The 18,052-nt window shown below is 41.9% G+C and overlaps 1 protein-coding gene across 8 annotated transcripts in view; it reads right to left on the bottom strand.

Annotated features, from left to right (window-relative positions):
- The window catches only part of LOC132377651 (protein kinase C delta type-like), a 135,364-nt gene that overhangs the window by 14,741 nt on the left and 102,571 nt on the right, over positions 1-18,052 (bottom strand). For 7 of the 8 annotated variants that reach the window (XM_059943847.1, XM_059943850.1, XM_059943851.1 and 4 more), the window contains 4 exons: positions 16,794-16,923; positions 11,027-11,127; positions 9,997-10,108; positions 5,180-5,325 (listed from right to left, as the gene is read on the bottom strand). In XM_059943847.1, coding sequence (XP_059799830.1) covers positions 5,180-5,325; positions 9,997-10,108; positions 11,027-11,127; positions 16,794-16,923 — 489 coding nt within the window. The remainder of the gene's footprint in view (positions 1-5,179; positions 5,326-9,996; positions 10,109-11,026; positions 11,128-16,793; positions 16,924-18,052) is intronic. The other variant, XM_059943854.1, reaches the window with a different exon arrangement.

The following is an 18,052-nucleotide window of genomic DNA, read 5'->3' as shown; positions in this document are numbered from 1 at the left end:
CCTAGTCCGTGCCGAACTCTTAATCTCACCTAGTTCCACCTACCCGCACTCAGCCCATAACCCTCCACTCCTTTCCTGTCCATATACCTATCCAATTTTACCTTAAATGACACAACTGAACTGGCCTCTACTACTTCTACAGGAAGCTCATTCCACACAGCTATCACTCTCTGAGTAAAGAAAAACCCCCTCGTGTTTCCCTTAAACTTCTGCCCCCTAACTCTCAAATCATGTCCTCTTGTTTGAATCTCCCCTACTCTCAATGGAAACAGCCTATTCACGTCAACTCTATCTATCCCTCTCAAAATTTTAAATACCTCAATCAAATCCCCCCTCAACCTTCTACGCTCCAAATTGAATTATATTGAATAGATTAAAAATTGTGCAAAAAACAGTAATAATATATTTTTAAAAATTGAGGTAGTGTTCAAGGGTTCAATGTCCATTTAGGAATCAGATGGCAGAGGGGAAGAAGCCGTTCCTGAATCACTGAGTGTGTGCCTTCAGGATTCTGTACTGCCTACCTGATGGTAACAGTGAGAAAAGGACTGCCCTGGTGCTAGAGGTCCTTAATAATGGACACTGCCTTTCTGAAACACCACTCCTTGAAAATGTCCTGGGTACTTTGTAGGCTAGTACCCAAAATGAAGCCAACTAAATTTACAACCCTCTGCAGCTTCTTTCAATCCTGTGCAGTAGCCTCCCGTCCCCCCCATACCAGACAGTGATGCAGCCTGTCAGAATGCTCTCCACGGAATATCTATAGAAGTTTTTGAGTGTACTTGCTGATTTACCAAACCTCTTCAAACTAATGAAGTATTGTCGTTACCTTGCCTTCTTTATAACTGCATCGATATGTTGGGACCAGGTTAGGTCCTCAGAGATCTTGACACCCAGGAACTTAAAACTGCTCACTCTCTCCACTTCCAATCCCTCTGAGGATTGGTATGTGTTCCTTCGTCTTACCCTTCCCGAAGTTCACAATCAGCTCTTTCGCTTCACTGATGTTGAGTGTCAGGTTGTTGCTGCGACACCACTTCACTAGTTGGCATATCTCACTCCCGTATGCCCTCTCGTCATCATCTGAGATGCTACCAACAATGGCTGTATCGTCAGCAAATTTATAGACGGTATTTGCGCTATGCCTAGCCACACAGTCATGAGTATAGAGAGAGTAGAGCAGTGGGCTAAACACACACCCGAGATGCACCAGTGTTGATCGTCAGCAAGGAGATGTTATCACTAATCTGCACAGATTCTGGTTAGGAAGTCGAGATTCCAATTCCAAGTACAGAGGCCCAAGTTCTGTGAATTCTCAATCAGGATTGTGGGAATTACGGTATTAAATGCTGAGCTATAGTCGATGAACAGCATCCTGACGTAGGTAATGGAATTGATGGTTTTGTGGTAAAGTTTGCAGATGCTATGGAGATGGGTGGAGTGCTGAGGAAGTAATGCAATTGCAGCAGGACTCAGACAAATTGGAAGGATGGGCAAAGAAGAGGCAGATGAAACACAGTGTTGGGAAATGTATGATAATGCATTTTGGTAAAAGGAACAATAGTGCAGACTATTATCTAAATGGGGAGAAGGTCCAAACATCAAAGATGCAGGGGTCTTGGGAACCCTTGAGCAGGACTCCCAGAGGGTTAAATTACAGGTTGAGTCTGTGGTAAAGAAGGCAAATGCAATGTTGGCATTTATTTCAAGGGGAATAGAATATAAAAGCAAAGAGATAATGCTGAACACAAATCTCATAAATTCCAGGATTGAGAAGTGTTTGGCAGCTTTGGACTGTACTCACTGGAATTTAGAAGAATGTGGGGTGATCTCATTGAACCCTGCTGAATGTTTAAAGGACTACATAGGGTGGGTGTGAAGAGGGTGTTTCCTCTGGTTGGGGTATCCAGAACGTGTGGGCACAGCCTCAACATTGAGGGGCAATGTTTTAGACTGAAGAAGGCATATTTTTTAACCAGGGAATAGTAGATCTGTGGAATGCTCTGCCACAGACTGGAGTGGAGGCCAGGTCCGTGGGTATATTTAAGGTGGAAGTTGATCGTTTTCTGATCGGTCAGGGCATCAAAGGTTATGATGAGAAGGCAGGTGTATGAAGGTGAGTGGGATTCGGGATCAGCCATGGTGGAATGGCAGAGCAGACTTGATGGACTGAATGGCCTAATTCTGCTCCTATGTCTCATGCATTAACTCACTGTGATTCTTCAGTCAGCACCTTCCAAACCCACCACCTCCACCAGTTATATCATCTGCAGGGTACCAGTACCTCACTGAGACTCCTCGGACAGACCTTCCAAACACACCACCTCTGCCATTTGTACCATCTACAGGTCAAACTGCCGTAACTCACTGAGACTCCTTGGACAGACCTTCCAAACACACCACCTCTGCCATTTGTACCATCTACAGGTCAAACTGTAGTAACTCACTGAGACTCCTCGGACAGACCTTCCAAACACACCACCTCTACCAGTTGCAGCATCTACAGGTCAAACTGCCGTAACTCACCGAGACTCCTTGGACAGACCTTCTAAACCTGCCACCTTGTCCAGCCGGAAGGACAAGAGCAGCAGAAGCACAGTGAACCCCACCCCCTCAACAATGCCCTCCAAACCACACACCATCCTGAGTTAGAAAACATAATCACCATTCCTTCACTATCAGTGGCTCGATGTCCTAGATTTCCCTCCCTTACAGGACTGTGGGTGTACCCCACACCTCAAGGACTGCAGTGGTTCAAGATGGCAGTTCACCTTCTCAAGGGGAATGAGGGATGTGTGATGCTCGGCCCATGGATGAATATAAGGGATACAGGAGAAAGAATAAGTGAAAGAGCACAAGTGAGTCCTGTGTATGGAGTTCATCAGGATATTGCCTGCAATTGAGGGTTGTGGATACAACAGAGATTGCTTAGGTTCGGTTTGTTCTCATTGGAATGTAGGAATCTAAGTGAGAACTTAAAGGTAAGGCAATAGGTTATTTTCCCAGTGGAGGGGATCTGGAACTTAAGGGTACAGGTTCAAGGTGACAGAGGAATGATTTAAAGTAGTAATTCTTCCTTAGAGGGGGTGAATATCTGGAAGGAGCTGCCCTGCTGGAGGAGCTGGTACAGACAGATACATAGACAAATTTTCACAGACAATTGGACAACTAGGAAAGAAGGCAAAGAGTGAGGAAAAAAGGGAGCTTTCTCTGGTTGGCTGCTGGTAACTAGTGGTGTTCCACAGGGGTCTCTGTGAGGTCTGATTCTTTTATTGTTATATGGCAATGATTTGGATGACTAAGAATAGATGGCTTTGTTGCAGTTTGCAGAAGATACGAAGGTGGGGGGGTAGGTCATTTTGAGGAAGTTGAGGAGGCAACAGAAGGACTTGGACACACTTGGATATCGGGCAAAGTAGTGACAGATGGAATAGAGTCAGGAATTGTATAGTCATGCACTTAGGTGGAAGGGTTGACTATTTTCTTTCTTTTTCCATCTTTTTATTATCATTATTAACAACAACAAAATAAAATTGGTACATAGATACTGGGATTACAAATGTACATATTTCAACTAACTATAAAAGATTACAAAAACAATGATTACAGTATAAATGAATATTCCCACATCGTAAAAGATACAATATACAAATAGACAAGGCAAACCTAGGTGTATCATAATATAGAATAAAAAGAAAAAATAAAAAGGAAAAAAAGAAAAAAAAATTCATTATGCAAAAACTAATCTAAAAATCTAATAACTAATAGAAGAAAAAAAAACAAAAAAGAAAAAAGAGAAAATTAAAAAAAGGGCTGTTTATAACATCTCACAAAAATACAAAATCATCAGTGTCGTCAACTCCGATCCTCTTGATATATATGAAAACAAAACTGGAAAATCAAATAGGCCTGGAACAGGGTCCAATTACATCATATGAAAATATTGAATAAATGGTCTCCATATCTTTTCAAATTTAGTAGGTGTCAAATACACCACTTCTAATTTTTTCTAAATTTAAACATAACATAGTTTGAGAAAACCAATAAAATACAGTAGGAGGATTAATTTCCTTCCAATTCAACAAAATTGATCTTCTAGCCATTAGTGTACGAAATGCAATCATTCAACAGGCGGAAGAAGATAAATGAAGTGAGTCCATCATTGGTAAACCAAAAATTGCAGTAATAGGATGGGGTTGTAAATCAATGTTCAATACCACAGAGGTAATATCAAAAATATCTTTCCAATATTTTTTCAAAAGCGGACACGACCAGAACATATGAGTTAAAGACGCTATTTCAGATTGACATCTATCACAAATATTGACTATTTTCTAATTGGAGGGAAAATACAAAACACTGAGGCACAAAGGAACTAGCGAGTCTTTGTGCAAGATTCCTTAAAGGTTAATTTCCAGGTTGAGTCTGTGGTGAGGAAAGCAAATGTGATGTTAGCATTCATTTCAAGAAGACTAGAAACTAAAAGCAAGGATGTAATGTTGAAACTTTATAAAGCACCAGTGAGGCCTCGGAGTATTGTGAGCAGTTCTGGTCCCTCATCTTTGAATGGATGTGCTGAAACTGGAGAGGGTTCAAAGGAGGTTCACGAAAATGATTCCAAGATTGAACGGCTTGTCATATGAAGAGCATTTGATGGCTCTGAGCCTATATTCACTATATTCAGAAGAATGAAGGGCGGCCTAATAGAAACTCATCGAATGGTGAAAAGTCTTGACAGAGTGGATCTGGAGAAGATGTTTCCTATAGTGGGGGAGTCTAAGACTAGAGGATACAGCCTCAGAAAGGCGTCCTTTTAGAAAGGAGATGAGGAGGAATTTCTTTAGCCAGAGAGTGGTTTTGCCACAGCTTTGGAGGCCAAGTCTTTACGTATATTTAAGGCAGGGGTTGATATGTTCTTGATTGGTCAGAGCATGAAGGGATATGGGGGCAAGGCAGAAGATGGAGCTGAGAAGAAAAATGGATCAGCCATGATGAAATGGCAGAGCAGTCTAAAGGGTTAGAGGGGTAAGGATATCATCATAGATGAGATGGGCTGAAGAACCTGTATCTGTGTTGTATGGTTCTAACTTCAGTGACTAAACTCTGGCCAGAGGCAATTACTATGCTCTCAAAGCTTTACCAGGTTGGTTTCTGCTGTTTCTCCAACAGTCACACTTACCTTTCCAAAACTGCCTTTACCCAGCACCTTATGCAAAGTGAAATTATCAAGGGTCAATTTCTTCCTCAGACCCTCCCGCAGACTTGGTCCTCGCTGGGGCGGCTTCGGTGAGCTTTCCTCCCACAATTTCCCATACTGGTCATTGTCTGAAAACAAGCAGCACAGATGAGAACACTGCGTAGCAGGAAAGGTTCACAGATAGAAACATAGAAAACCTACAGCACAATACAGGACCTTCAGCCCACAAAGTTGTGCCGAACATGTCCCCATATTAGACATTACTAGGCTTACCTATAGCTCTCTATTTTTCTAAGCTCCATGTACCTATCCAAAAGTCTCTTAAAAGACCCTATTGTACTTGCCTCCACCACTATTGCCGGCAGCCCATTCCACGCAATCATCACTCTGAGTAAAAAACTTATCCCTGACATCTCCTCTGTACCTCTACCCCCCAGCATCTTAAACCTGTGTCCTCTTGTGGTAACCATTTCAGCCCTGGGAAAAAGCCTCTGACTATCCACATGATCAATGCCTTTCATCAAGTGACACCCCTATCAGGTCACCTCTCATCCTCCATCATTCCAAGGAGAAAAGGCTGAGTTCACTCAACCTGATCTCATAAGGCATGCTCTCCAATCCAGGCAACATCCTTGTAAATCTCCTCTGCACCCTTTCTAAGGTTTCCACATCCTTCCTATAGTGAGGCGACCAGAATTGAGCACAGTGCTCCAAGTGGGGCCTGATCAGGGTCCTATACAGCTGCAACATTACCTCTCAGCTCCTAAATTCAATTCCACGGTTGTTGAAGGCCAATACACTGTACGCCTTTTTAACCACAGACTTAACCTGCATAGCAGCTTTGAGTGTCCTATGGACTCAGACCCCAAGATCCCTCTGATCCTCCACACTGCCAAGAGTCTTACCATTAATACTATATTCTGCCACCATATTCGACCGACGAGAGTGAACCACTTCACACTTATCTGGGTTAACTCCATCTGCCACTTCTTAGCCCAGTTTTGCATCTTTTTTTTTATAAACTTTTTTTATTGAGTTTTCAAATAATTACAGAAATAAAAGAAAATATATGAGAGAAAAAAAAATATATATCCTACCCCCCCTCCCCTTAACCCCTCCCCCCTAACATCCCTATATAAAAAAGAAAGAAAGGAAAAAAAAGAAAGAAAGAAAGAGTGCCTGGATATCGGAAGATCCCCGCATGCTCCATGGAGTTCATAATAACTTTAGCATATATATTTATTTATTTCCCCAAATAACCAATTATTTCATCTTCGGAGCACCTATATATTTAATCCTGTCTTTTGTAAATAAGGGCACCAAGTTTTCAAAAATGTCTCATATTTATCTCTTAATTTGTAAGTAATTCTTTCAAGTGGAATACAGCCATAAATTTCCTTCTTCCAACGATCTATACTTAAGTATGTATCCGATTTCCAAGTAACTGCCTTTTTGGCTACTGCCAATGCAATTTTTATAAATTCTTTCTGGTATTTATTCAATTTGGGTTTTGGTTTTATCCCTTTAATATCGCCTAGTAAAAATAATATTGGATTATGTGGAAGTTGTGTTCCAATAAAACTTAAATTTGTCCAAAAAGGTTGAATCTTAGAACACGACCAAGTAGAATGTAAAAAAGTACCGATGTCTAGTTTACATCAGAAACACTGATCAGATAAATTTGGGTTTAATTTATTTATTTTTTGTGGTGTAATATATAATTGATGTAAAAAGTTATATTGCACTAATCTTAACCGGACATTTATTGTATTTGTCATACTGTCAAGACATAGTCTTGACCAATTTGTTTCTTCAATTTTAATATTCAAGTCACTTTCCCATTTTTGTCTTGACTTATGGACTCCTTGTTTAATTGCCTGTTTTTGAATCAAGTTATACATACAAGAAATAAATTTTTTAATCTTTCCTTTTTGAATTAAAGTTTCTATTTCATTAGGTTTCGGCAATAACATTGTTTGACCTAATTTTTCTCTTAAATAAGCTCTTAGTTGGAAGTAACAAAAAAGAGTATTGTTTGATACTTTATATTTATTCTTTAATTGATCAAATGACCTTAACATACCTCCTTCAAAACAATCTCCTATATATCTAATCCCTTTTTGAAACCAATTATATAAAAGTTGATTATCCATTGTAAAAGGAATAAGTCTATTTTGAATTAAAGATCTCTTTGCTAATAAAGATTTCTTTGTCTCATCATCAACATTTATCTTATTCCATAAGTCAATCAAATGTTTTAATATAGGAGATTCTTTCTTTCCCCGTATCCATTTAGATTCCCATTTATATATAAAATCTTCTGGTGTATTTTCTCCTATTTTATCTAGTTCTATTCTAATCCATGCCGGTTTACCTTTCTCAAAAAAAGATGCAATAAATCTAAGTTGATTTGCTTTATAATAATTCTTAAAATTTGGAAATTGTAACCCTCCTAGATCAAATTTCCAAGTCAATTTTTCCAAAGATATTCTTGACATCTTACCTTTCCAAAGAAACTTCCTCACATATTTGTTTAACTCTTGAAAAAACTTCTGAGGTAGTTGTATTGGTAATGATTGAAATAGGTATTGTAGTCTAAGGAATATATTCATTTTTATGGTATTTACTCTACCTATTAATGTTATTGGTAATACCATCCATTTATCAAGATCTTCTTGAATTTTTTTCAGTAATGGTAAGTAATTTAATTTATACAAGTTCTTTATATCATTATCAACTCTTATACCTAAATATTTTATACCATTTGTCGGCCATCTAAATTGAGTTATTAATCGACATTGACTATAATCTCCTTTAGTAAGAGGTAAAATTTCACTTTTATCCCAATTTATTTTATAACCTGATATTTTCCCATATTTTTCTAATCTATAGGATAATTTACACAACGAGTGCAATGGGTTTGTTAAATAAAGCAGAACATCATCAGCAAATAAGTTAATCTTATATTCTTCCTGATTAACCCTAAAACCCTTAATACCTGGGTCCATTCTAATTAATTTAGCTAATGGTTCTATCGCCAACACGAATAAAGCAGGTGATAAAGGACAACCTTGCCTAGTTGACCTTGTTAGCAGAAATGGTGTTGAAATTTGACCATTTGTCACTACTTTAGCTTTGGGATTAATATTTAAGGTTTTAATCCATTTTATAAAAGATACTCTTAATCCATATTTTTCCAATACTTTAAATAAAAAATCCCATTCCAATCTATCAAATGCTTTTTCTGCATCCAAAGCAACTGCCACACTCATTTCCTCCCTCTTTTGTGCCAAATGAATTATACTGAATAACCGAGTTACATTATCTGCCGATTGTCTGTTTTTAATAAATCCTGTTTGATCCATATGTACTAATTTTGGTAAGTATTTGGATAATCTGTTAGATAAGACTTTTGCTATTATTTTATAATCAGTGTTTAATAAAGAAATAGGTCTATATGACGCTGCTTTTAAAAGATCTCTATCTTTTTTTGGCAATACTATTAAAATAGCTGTCGAAAAAGACAGTTTTGCATCTTATCGATGTCCTGTTGTGTCCTCTGACAGCCCTCCACACTATCCACAACACCTCCAACTCTTGTGTCATCAGCAAACTTACTAACTCATTCCTCCATTTTCTCATCCAGGTCATTTATAAGAATCACGAAGAGCAAGGGTCCCATAACAGATCCCTGAGGCACTCCACTGATCAGCGAATGCTGCCACAACTTTAGCCATTTCTCCCACCAGCAATTGCACAGCACAGGCAAAAGCTCAAGATAAACTAACAGCTGCTCTGTGCCAGGGTGGAACCTGCCTCAGGCCAACTCCCTGTTCTGTGCCAGGGTGGAACCTGTCTCAGCTCAATTCCCTGTTCTGTGCCAGGGTGGAACCTGCCTCAGGCCAACTCCCTGTTCTGTGCCAGGGTGGAACCTGTCTCAGCTCAACTCCCTGTTCTGTGCCAGGGTGGAACCTGTCTCAGCTCAACTCCCTGTTCTGTGCCAGGGTGGAACCTGCCTCAGGCCAACTTCCTGTTCTGTGCCAGGGTGAGTCCAACTCCCTGTTCTGTGCCAGGGTGAGTCCAACTCCCTGTTCTGTGCCAGGGTGGAACGTGCCTCAGGCCAACTCCCTGTTCTGTGCCAGGGTGGAACCTGTCTCAGCTCAACTCCCTGTTCTGTGCCAGGGTGGAACCTGCCTCAGGCCAACTCCCTGTTCTGTGCCAGGGTGAGTCCAACTCCCTGTTCTGTGCCAGGGTGGAACCTGCCTCAGGCCAACTCCCTGTTCTGTGCCAGGGTGAGTCCAACTCCCTGTTCTGTGCCAGGGTGGAACCTGCCTCAGGCCAACTCTCTGTTCTGTGCCAGGGTGGAACCTGCCTCAGGCCAACTCCCTGTTCTGTGCCAGAGTGGAACCTGTCTCAGCTCAACTCCCTGTTCTGTGCCAGGGTGGACCCTGTCTCAGCTCAACTCCCTGTTCTGTGCCAGAGTGGACCCTGCCTCAGGCCAACTCCCTGTTTTGTGTCAGGGTGGACCCTGCCTCAGGCCAACTCCCTGTTCTGTGCCAGGGTGAGGCCAACTCCCTGTTCTGTGCCAGGGTGGAACCTGCCTCAGCTCAACTCCCAGTTGCCCAATCAATAACTAACTCCACAAGATGCCCTTGGCAGCAAAGTGACTCAGATCCACAATGACTGGTCACCCAGCTCCTCTGGGGCAGGGGCTCAGTGATCAGTAAATAATCAGCAGCCATTGGCTAGTGGCCAATGGTCAGCAGTTAGTGAACAGTGATCAGGGGTCAGCAGAGTACCTGTGCAGTCCACATTCTGGGTTCCAAATGCAGAGGGGCTGTTGTAAGGCTGATAAATACCGATGTTCGAATTGTCAGGGAGGCTGCTATCAGACTTTCGAGTGGATGACTTCTGTGAGAAATAAAAAAAAATTGTCAAACTTGTGCAGTTAACCGGAGAGACTGAGCTGTTCTCCCGTAATGAGTTAAGAGTGAGGGGAGATTTAAACAAAATCACAAATTCCAGAGGAGGTTTCCTGCAAGTAACAATGAGAAGTGGTGTCTGGTAGCCTCGTGGTGGAGGGGGGGGGGGGGGGTGGATTTTGGTGACTGAGCTGGAAAGGAGAAGTGGTTACTGGTGGCTGGGTTGGGGGTTAAGATAGTTACTGAGCTGGACGGGAGAAATGGCTTCTGGTCACCAGGGTTGGTTGGGGGGTGAGAAAGAGGGGGAACGTTTGACCAGAGGACTGGTAATGGACACAGAACTGGACAGTTGATGAGGAACTAGACAAAGCTGTATTTGAGATAGGGAACGTTTCCTGCAGAGCTGGATGGGAGACGGGGAATATTTCCTGCACAGAGCTGGATGGGAGACGGGGAACGCTTGTCCACATGGAACTGGACGGGAGACGGGGAACGTTTGTCTGCATGGAGCTGGATGGGAGACGGGGAACGTTTGTCCGCATGGAGCTGGATGGGAGACGGGGAACGTTTGTCCACATGGAGCTGGATGGGAGACGGGGAACATCTTCCGCACAGAGCTGCTCAGTTCCAGGAAATGTTTATGGAGGTGCTATAGGCAGGAGATCAGGGCTACTGGAGAACTTTGAATAAATCAGCATAGGGACAAAGAGCCACAGGACCTCCTGACAAGATTCACATCTCCCTAAGCTCCAAGGGAGTCGGTCTCCTCACTACCCCAGCCTCTGAGAGGCTTCCTTCAAACCAGTCGGTCCTGCTGTCCAAGTAATCAATTGTCCGATCCAGGGACAGATGCCTGCTTCTGTGGCCATGATCCAGAAATGGGTCTGGACTGTGGGACTCGCCTTACCATGCTGATCTGGTTCAGCGCTTCTGCCATCAGTTTCTGGTTGATGCCACAGAGATTTGCAACCTTGCCCCGACACTTGTGGTGCACATTCATCGCACACTCTGCAGTGGAGAAGAATGATAGAAGCTAAAGTTAGATGTATCAGTATTACAGTGCAGTAAAGAGAATCACACAGGCATGAGAGGGGAGTTGGCCAATATTAATTGGAAAAGAACACTGACAGGGATGACGGTAAATTGCTGGAAGCAATTCAAAAGGCACAGGATATATACATCCTAAAAAAGAAAGAATTATTCTATAGGAAAGATGGCATAACTGTGGCTGACAAGAGAAGTCAAAGCCAATGTAAAAGCCAAAGAGAGGGCATATAATTGAGCAAAAATTAGTGAGAAGTTAGAGGGTTGGGAAGCTTTTAAAAACCTGCAGCAACTTTAAAAAAAGTCATTAAGATAAGGATGGAATACAGAAAGAAAACTAACCAATAATATTAAAGAGGATACCAAAAGTTTCTTCAAATACTTAAAATGTAAAAGAGAGGCAAGAGTGGATTTTGGAAGTAGTAATAGGGGACACAAAATAGCAAACAAACTGAGTAAGTATTTTTGGACCAATCTTCACTGTGGAAGACATTAACAGTATGGTGGAAGTTCCAGGTATCGGGGTAATGAAGTGTACTAAGTTACCATAACTAGAGCGAAGGTTAACCACGGAAAGGGCATATAAGGGACAAGAGTGAGTGGGAAGTTGGATGATTGTGGATATTCAGAGGCTTTTTCCTAGGGCTGAAATGGTTTCCAAAACAGGACACATGATTAAGGTGCTTGGGAGTAGGTACAGAGGAGATGTCAAGTTTTTTATGCAGAGTGGTGAGTGCATGGAATGAGCTGTCAGCAATGGTGGTGGAGGCGGATACGATAGGGTCTTTTAAGAGACTTTTGGATAGGTACATGGAGCTTAGAGAAATAGAGGGCTATGGGTAAGCCTAGTAATTTCTAAGGTAGGGACATATTCAGCACAACTTAGTGGGCCGAAGGGCCTGTATTGTGCTGTAGGTTTTCTATGTTTCTGTTTCTAACTCAAAGGTCTTAAGGTGGATAAGTCACCTGGACCAGATGGACTACATCCCAAAGTCCTGAGAGAGGTTGTTGAAGAAATAATGGATACATTGGTCATGATCTTTTAAGAATCACTTGATTCTGGCATGGTGCCAGAGGACTGGAAAATTGCAAAAGTCACTCCACTCTTTCAGAAGGGAGGAAGGCCAAAGAAAGGAAATTATAGGCCAGTTAGCCCAACCTCAGTGGTTGGGAAAGTGTTGGAGTCTATTTTTAAGGATGAGGTTTTGGGGTACTTGTAGGCTAATGATAAAATAAGTCAAAGTCAGCATGGTTTTTGTAAAGGGAACTATTATCTAACAAAATCTGTTAGAGTTCTTCGAGGAAGTAACAACCAAGGTGGGCTAAGCAGAGGCAGTGGATACCATTTACTTGGATTTTCAGGTGTCTGATAAAGTGCCACTCATAAGTCTGTTTAACAAAATCCTATGGCATTACAGGAAAGATACTGGCATGATATTAGCAGAATGGCTGATGATGGGCAGGAGGCAGTGAGTGGCAATAAAAGGGGCCTTTTCTGATTGGCTGCTAGTGAATAGTGGCGTTCCTCAGGGGTTAGTATTGGGACCATTACTTTTCATTGTTTTGTCAGTGATTTATAACCATATAACAATTACAGCACGGAAACAGGCCATCTCAGCCCTTCTAGTCCATGCCGAATGCTTACTCTCACCTAGTCCCACTGACCTGCACTCAGCCCATAACCCTCCATTCCTTTCCTGTCCATATACCTATCCAATTTTACTTTAAATGACAATATTGAACCTGCCTCTACCACTTCTACTGGAAGCTCGTTCCACACAGCTACCACTCTCTGAGTAAAGAAGTTCCCCCTCATGTTACCCCTAAACTTTTGCCCCCTTTCAACTCATTCCTCTTGTTTGAATCTCCCCTACTCTCAATGGAAAAAGCCTATCCACATCAACTCTTATCTATCCTCCTCAATTTTAAATACCTCTATCAAGCCCCCTCTCAACCTTCTACGCTCCAAAGAATAAAGACCTAACTTGTTCAACATTTCTCTGTAACTTAGGTGCTGAAACCAGGTAACATTCTAGTAAATCTCCTCTGTACTCTCTCTATTTTGTTGACATCTTTCCTATAATTCAGTGACCAGATCTGTACACAATACTCCAAATTTGGCCTCACCAATGCCTTGTACAATTTTAATATTACATCCCAACTCCTATACTCAATGTTCTGATTTATAAAGGCCAGCATACCAAAAGCTTTCTTCACCACCCTATCCACAGGAGATTCCACCTTCAGGGAACAATGCACCATTATTACTAGATCACTCTGTTCTACTGCATTCCTCAATGCCCTACCATTTACCATGTATGTCCTATTTTGATTAGTCCTACCAAAATGTAGCACCTCACACTTATCAGCATTAAACTCCATCTGCCATCTTTCAGCCCACTCTTCTAACTGGCCTAAATCTCTCTGCAAGCTTTGAAAATCTACTTCATTATCCACAACGCTACTTATCTTAGTATCATCTGCATACTTACTTATCCAATTTACCACCCCATCATCCAGATCATTAATGTATATGACAAACAACATTGGACCCAGTACAGATCCCTGCGACATACCACTAGTCACCGGCCTCCAACCTGACAAACAGCTACCCACCACTACTTAGATAATTTAGATATTTAGATAATGGAATTGATGACTTTGTGACAAAGTTTGCAGAAGATACAAAGATAAGTAGAGGGATAGGTAGTGCTGAGGAAGCAATGTGATTGCAGCAGGACTTGGACAAATTGGAAGAGTAAGCAAAAATTGGCAGATGGAATAGTGTTGGGAAATGTATGATAATGTATTTTGGTAAAAGAAACTATAGTGCGGACTATTATTTAAATGGGGAGGAAGTTCAAACATCAGAGGTGCAAGGGGACCTAGGAGTCCTTGCGCAAGACTCCTGGAAGGTTAACTTACAGATTGAAACTGTGATAAAGAAGGCAAATGCAATGTTGGCATTTATTTCAAGGGGAATAGAATATAAAAGCAAGGAGATAATGCTGAGGCTTTATATGACACTGGTCAGGCTGCACTTGGAGTAACGTCAATAGTTTTGATCCCTGTATCTCAGAAAGGATGTGTTGTCATTGGAGAGAGTGCAGAGGAGGTTCACAAGGATGACTCCGGGAATGAAGGGGTAAACATATGAACAGCGTTTGGCAGCTTTGCATCTGTACTCATTGGAATTTAGGAGAATATGGGGGTGGAAGGTCTCTTTGAAACCCACCAAATATTGAAAGAACTAGATAAGGTGGATATGGAGAGGATGTTTCCTATGGTGGTGGTATTCAGAACTAGAGGGCACAGCCTCAGAATTGAGGGGTAACCTTTTCCAACAGAGGTACAGAGGAATTTTTCTTAGTTACAGAGTAGCAAAACTGTGGAATGCCATAGACTGTAGTGGAGGCCAAGTCCGTGGGTATATTTAAAGCGGAAGTTGATAGTTTTATTATTGGTCGGGGCATCAAAGGATACGGTGAGAAGGCAAGTGTATGTGTTTGAGTGGGATCCAGGATCTGCCATGATGGAATGGCGGAGCAGGCTTAAAGGGCTGAATAGCCTAATTCTGCTCCCATGTCTTATGGTTCTTCAGAAACTGAAAGGTCCGAAGATAGAAAAGCACACCATCTAGACCAGGTGACATCCCAGAGTTCTGGAAGAAGTGGCTAAAGAGGTTGTGGAAACATTCGTAATGATCTTCCAAGAATTATTAGATTCTGGAATGGTTCCAGAAGACTAGAAAATGGCAGATGTTACTCCACTCTTCAAGAGAGAGTGAGGCAAAAGAAAGGAAATTATAGGTCAGCTAGTCTGATCTCAATGGTTAGGAATAAGTTGGAGTCGATTGTTAAGGATGAGGTCTCAGGGTACTTGGAGGCACAAGATAAAATGGGCATGATGTCTGTAAGGGAAAATCTTGCCTGCCAAATCTGTTGGAATTCTTTGAAGAAATAACAAGGAGAACAGACAAAGGCGAATTGGTGGATATTGTGTACTTGGATTTTCAGAAGGCCTTTGACAAGGTGCCGCACATGAGGCTGCTTAACAAGCTACAAGCCCATGGTATTACAGGAAAGATTCTAGGATGAATAAAGCAGTGGCTGATTGGCAGGAGGCAAAGAGTGGGAATAAAGGGAGCCACTTTTGATCGGCTGCTAGTGATTAGTGGTGTCCATAGAGGTCCAACTTGGGACCGATTCTTTTTACATTATACATCAATAATTGTGGATGAAGGAATTGCACCGTCTCAGATCGCAAGACCTCGCAGCGGATAGTGAGGTCAGCTGAGAAGATCATCGGGGTCTCTCCTCTCGCTATTACAGACATTTACACCACAGGCTGCACCTGCAAAACTAACAGCATTGTGAAGGACCCCACGCACCCCTCACACAAACTCTTCTCCCTCCTGCCAACTGACAAAAGGTACTGAAGCATTCGGGCTCTCATGACCAGACTGTGCAACAGTTTCTTCCCCCAAGCCATCAGACTCCTCGATACCTAGAGTCTAGACTGACATCTACATCATTTATTATTATATTGTAATTTGTCCTCTACTGTGCCTATTGTCTTTATTAATTTTTTTTGTGCACTTTATGTAGTCCTGTGCAAGTCTGTAGTCTAGTACAGTGTTTATGTTGTTTTACATAGTCCATTGTAACCTTGTGCTGTCTCACATGGTCTAGTGTAGTTTTGTGTTGTTTCATGTAGCACCAGGGTCCTGGATGAACGTTGTTTCATTTTTACTGTGTACTGTACCAGCAGTTTATGGTTGAAACGACAATAAACTTGACTTGAATTGATGGATTTACTGCAAAGTTTGTAGACGATATGAAATGGAGGGACAGGTAGTTTTGAAGAAATAGAAGGACTGACAGATTAAGAGAATAGGCAAAGAAGTGACAGATGAAATAGTGTTGGGAAGTGGTTAATTTGCGGGTTGAGTCTATAGTGAGGAAGGCAAATGCAATGTTAGCATTCATTTCAGGAGAACTAGAACATAAAAGCAAGGCCTCACTTGGAGTATTGTGAGCAGTTTAGAGCCCCTTAGAAAGGATGAGCTGTAACTGGAGTGTGTTCAAAAGAAGTTCACGAAAATGATTACAGGATTGAGTGGCCTGTCATACGAAGAGCATTTGATGGGTCTGGGCCAGTATTCACTGGAATTCAGGAAAATAAGGGGTGACCTCATTGAAGCCTATTGAATGTTGCAGGGCCATGATAGAGTGGATGTTTCCTATGGTGGGAGAGTCTAAGACTAGATGACACAACCTCAGAATGGGGGGTGGGGAGGGCGCCCTTTTAGAATGGAGGTGAGAAGCAACTTCTTTAGGCAGAGAGTGGTGGTTCTTTGGAATTCTTTACCAATGGCAGCTGTGGAAGCCCAGTCTTTATGTATATTTAAGGCAGAGGCTGATGGATTCAATTGGGCAGGGCATGAAGGGATATGGGGAGAAGACAGGAGATTAGAGCTGAGAGGAAAAATAGATCAGTCATGATAAAATTGCGGAGCAGACTGAATGGTTGAAATGGCCTAATTCTGCTCCTATATCTTATGGTCTTATTATGTGGTAACCATGCAGACACAAACATCAGCTGCCCTTTGGTCCCAGCTAGGACATTACCTTCACACTTCAGTCCTTGCTTGACCAGACCCCACAGCAAGCTGCCACAGTGGTCACAGAACGTCGGACTCATGTAATTATAGACCCGAAACCTGTGCGGAACATCGATTTTGAAACGCTCCTTTTGGAACTGCAGAAATAGGATGAGAGAGAAGATTAACCACAAATACAGAACACATGCACAGACAGAAAGGTTGAGAGGCCTGTGAGAACGTAAATACCAATAGCAGGCAAATGACATCACCATCTATCAATGTCTGTGCATCATTTCCCTCACATCACTTTCTGCAGGAATAGCATCTCCTCTGATTTCAAGTATGTGGAAAGAGGAACAAGAGTTAGCAAACTGGATGCTCTACGATGGCATATCCAATCACATACTCAAAACCAGTTTCTCATTCACTCCCTTGTAATTCAAATATCTGTCCATCTCCACCATAAATACATTCAATCACCACATATCCATGATCCTTTGGTCAATAAGATTAAAATTATATCCAAAATTTATTTTAGTCTTGAATATAGTCATCAGGCCATACAGAGCACGAACAGGCCCATCAGCTCATCCAGTACTGGTCTATACTCATCTTGTTTATCAGCACTTGGTCATTAGCTTTACAGGACTTGACAATAATACTTCTCAAATATCACCTCCACCATTCACTCACCAGTCTCTCTGATCTCCAATTCCTTCTGAGTGAACAAACGTTTCCTTGTATCCCCCTGAAACCTTTTAGCTCAGACTCTTCAGCTCTGGTGAAAAGCTTCACACTACCCACTCTCTCATCATTTTCGAAACTCGGTCAGGTCCCTGCTCATCTTTCTCTGCTCTGGGGGTAACACACATCTCCAGCTGTAACCCAGTCAGGTCCCCACTCAGCTTCCTCTGCTTTGGGGTAAAGAAGCATATACACACACATTTTCAGCTGTGGCCTGACCAATATTTCCATGAAATTGTACCTTGACCTCTCTACTGCAGTATTCTGTTCTTTTTAATAAAGGCAAGTGTTCCATCTACCCTCTTCACCACCACATGGAGAAGCTAAAGTCAGATGTTTCAGTATTAAAGTGGAGAAAAGGGAATTACAGAGGCATGAGAGGGGAGTTGGCCAGAATTGATTGGTAAAGTACACTGGCAGGGATGACAGCAGAGCAGCAATCCCAAAGAGGAACAAGTTTTCTAAAGGCAAAATTACACAACTGTGGTGAACAAGGGAAGTCAAAGCCAACATAATAGCCAGAGAGGGTACATAATAGAG

Source organism: Hypanus sabinus, chromosome 19 (assembly GCF_030144855.1).
Source record: "Hypanus sabinus isolate sHypSab1 chromosome 19, sHypSab1.hap1, whole genome shotgun sequence".
Lineage (NCBI taxonomy): Eukaryota > Metazoa > Chordata > Chondrichthyes > Myliobatiformes > Dasyatidae > Hypanus > Hypanus sabinus.
The sequence above is the reverse complement of the archived record's forward strand: the minus strand, read 5'-3'. Positions and strand labels throughout refer to the sequence as shown.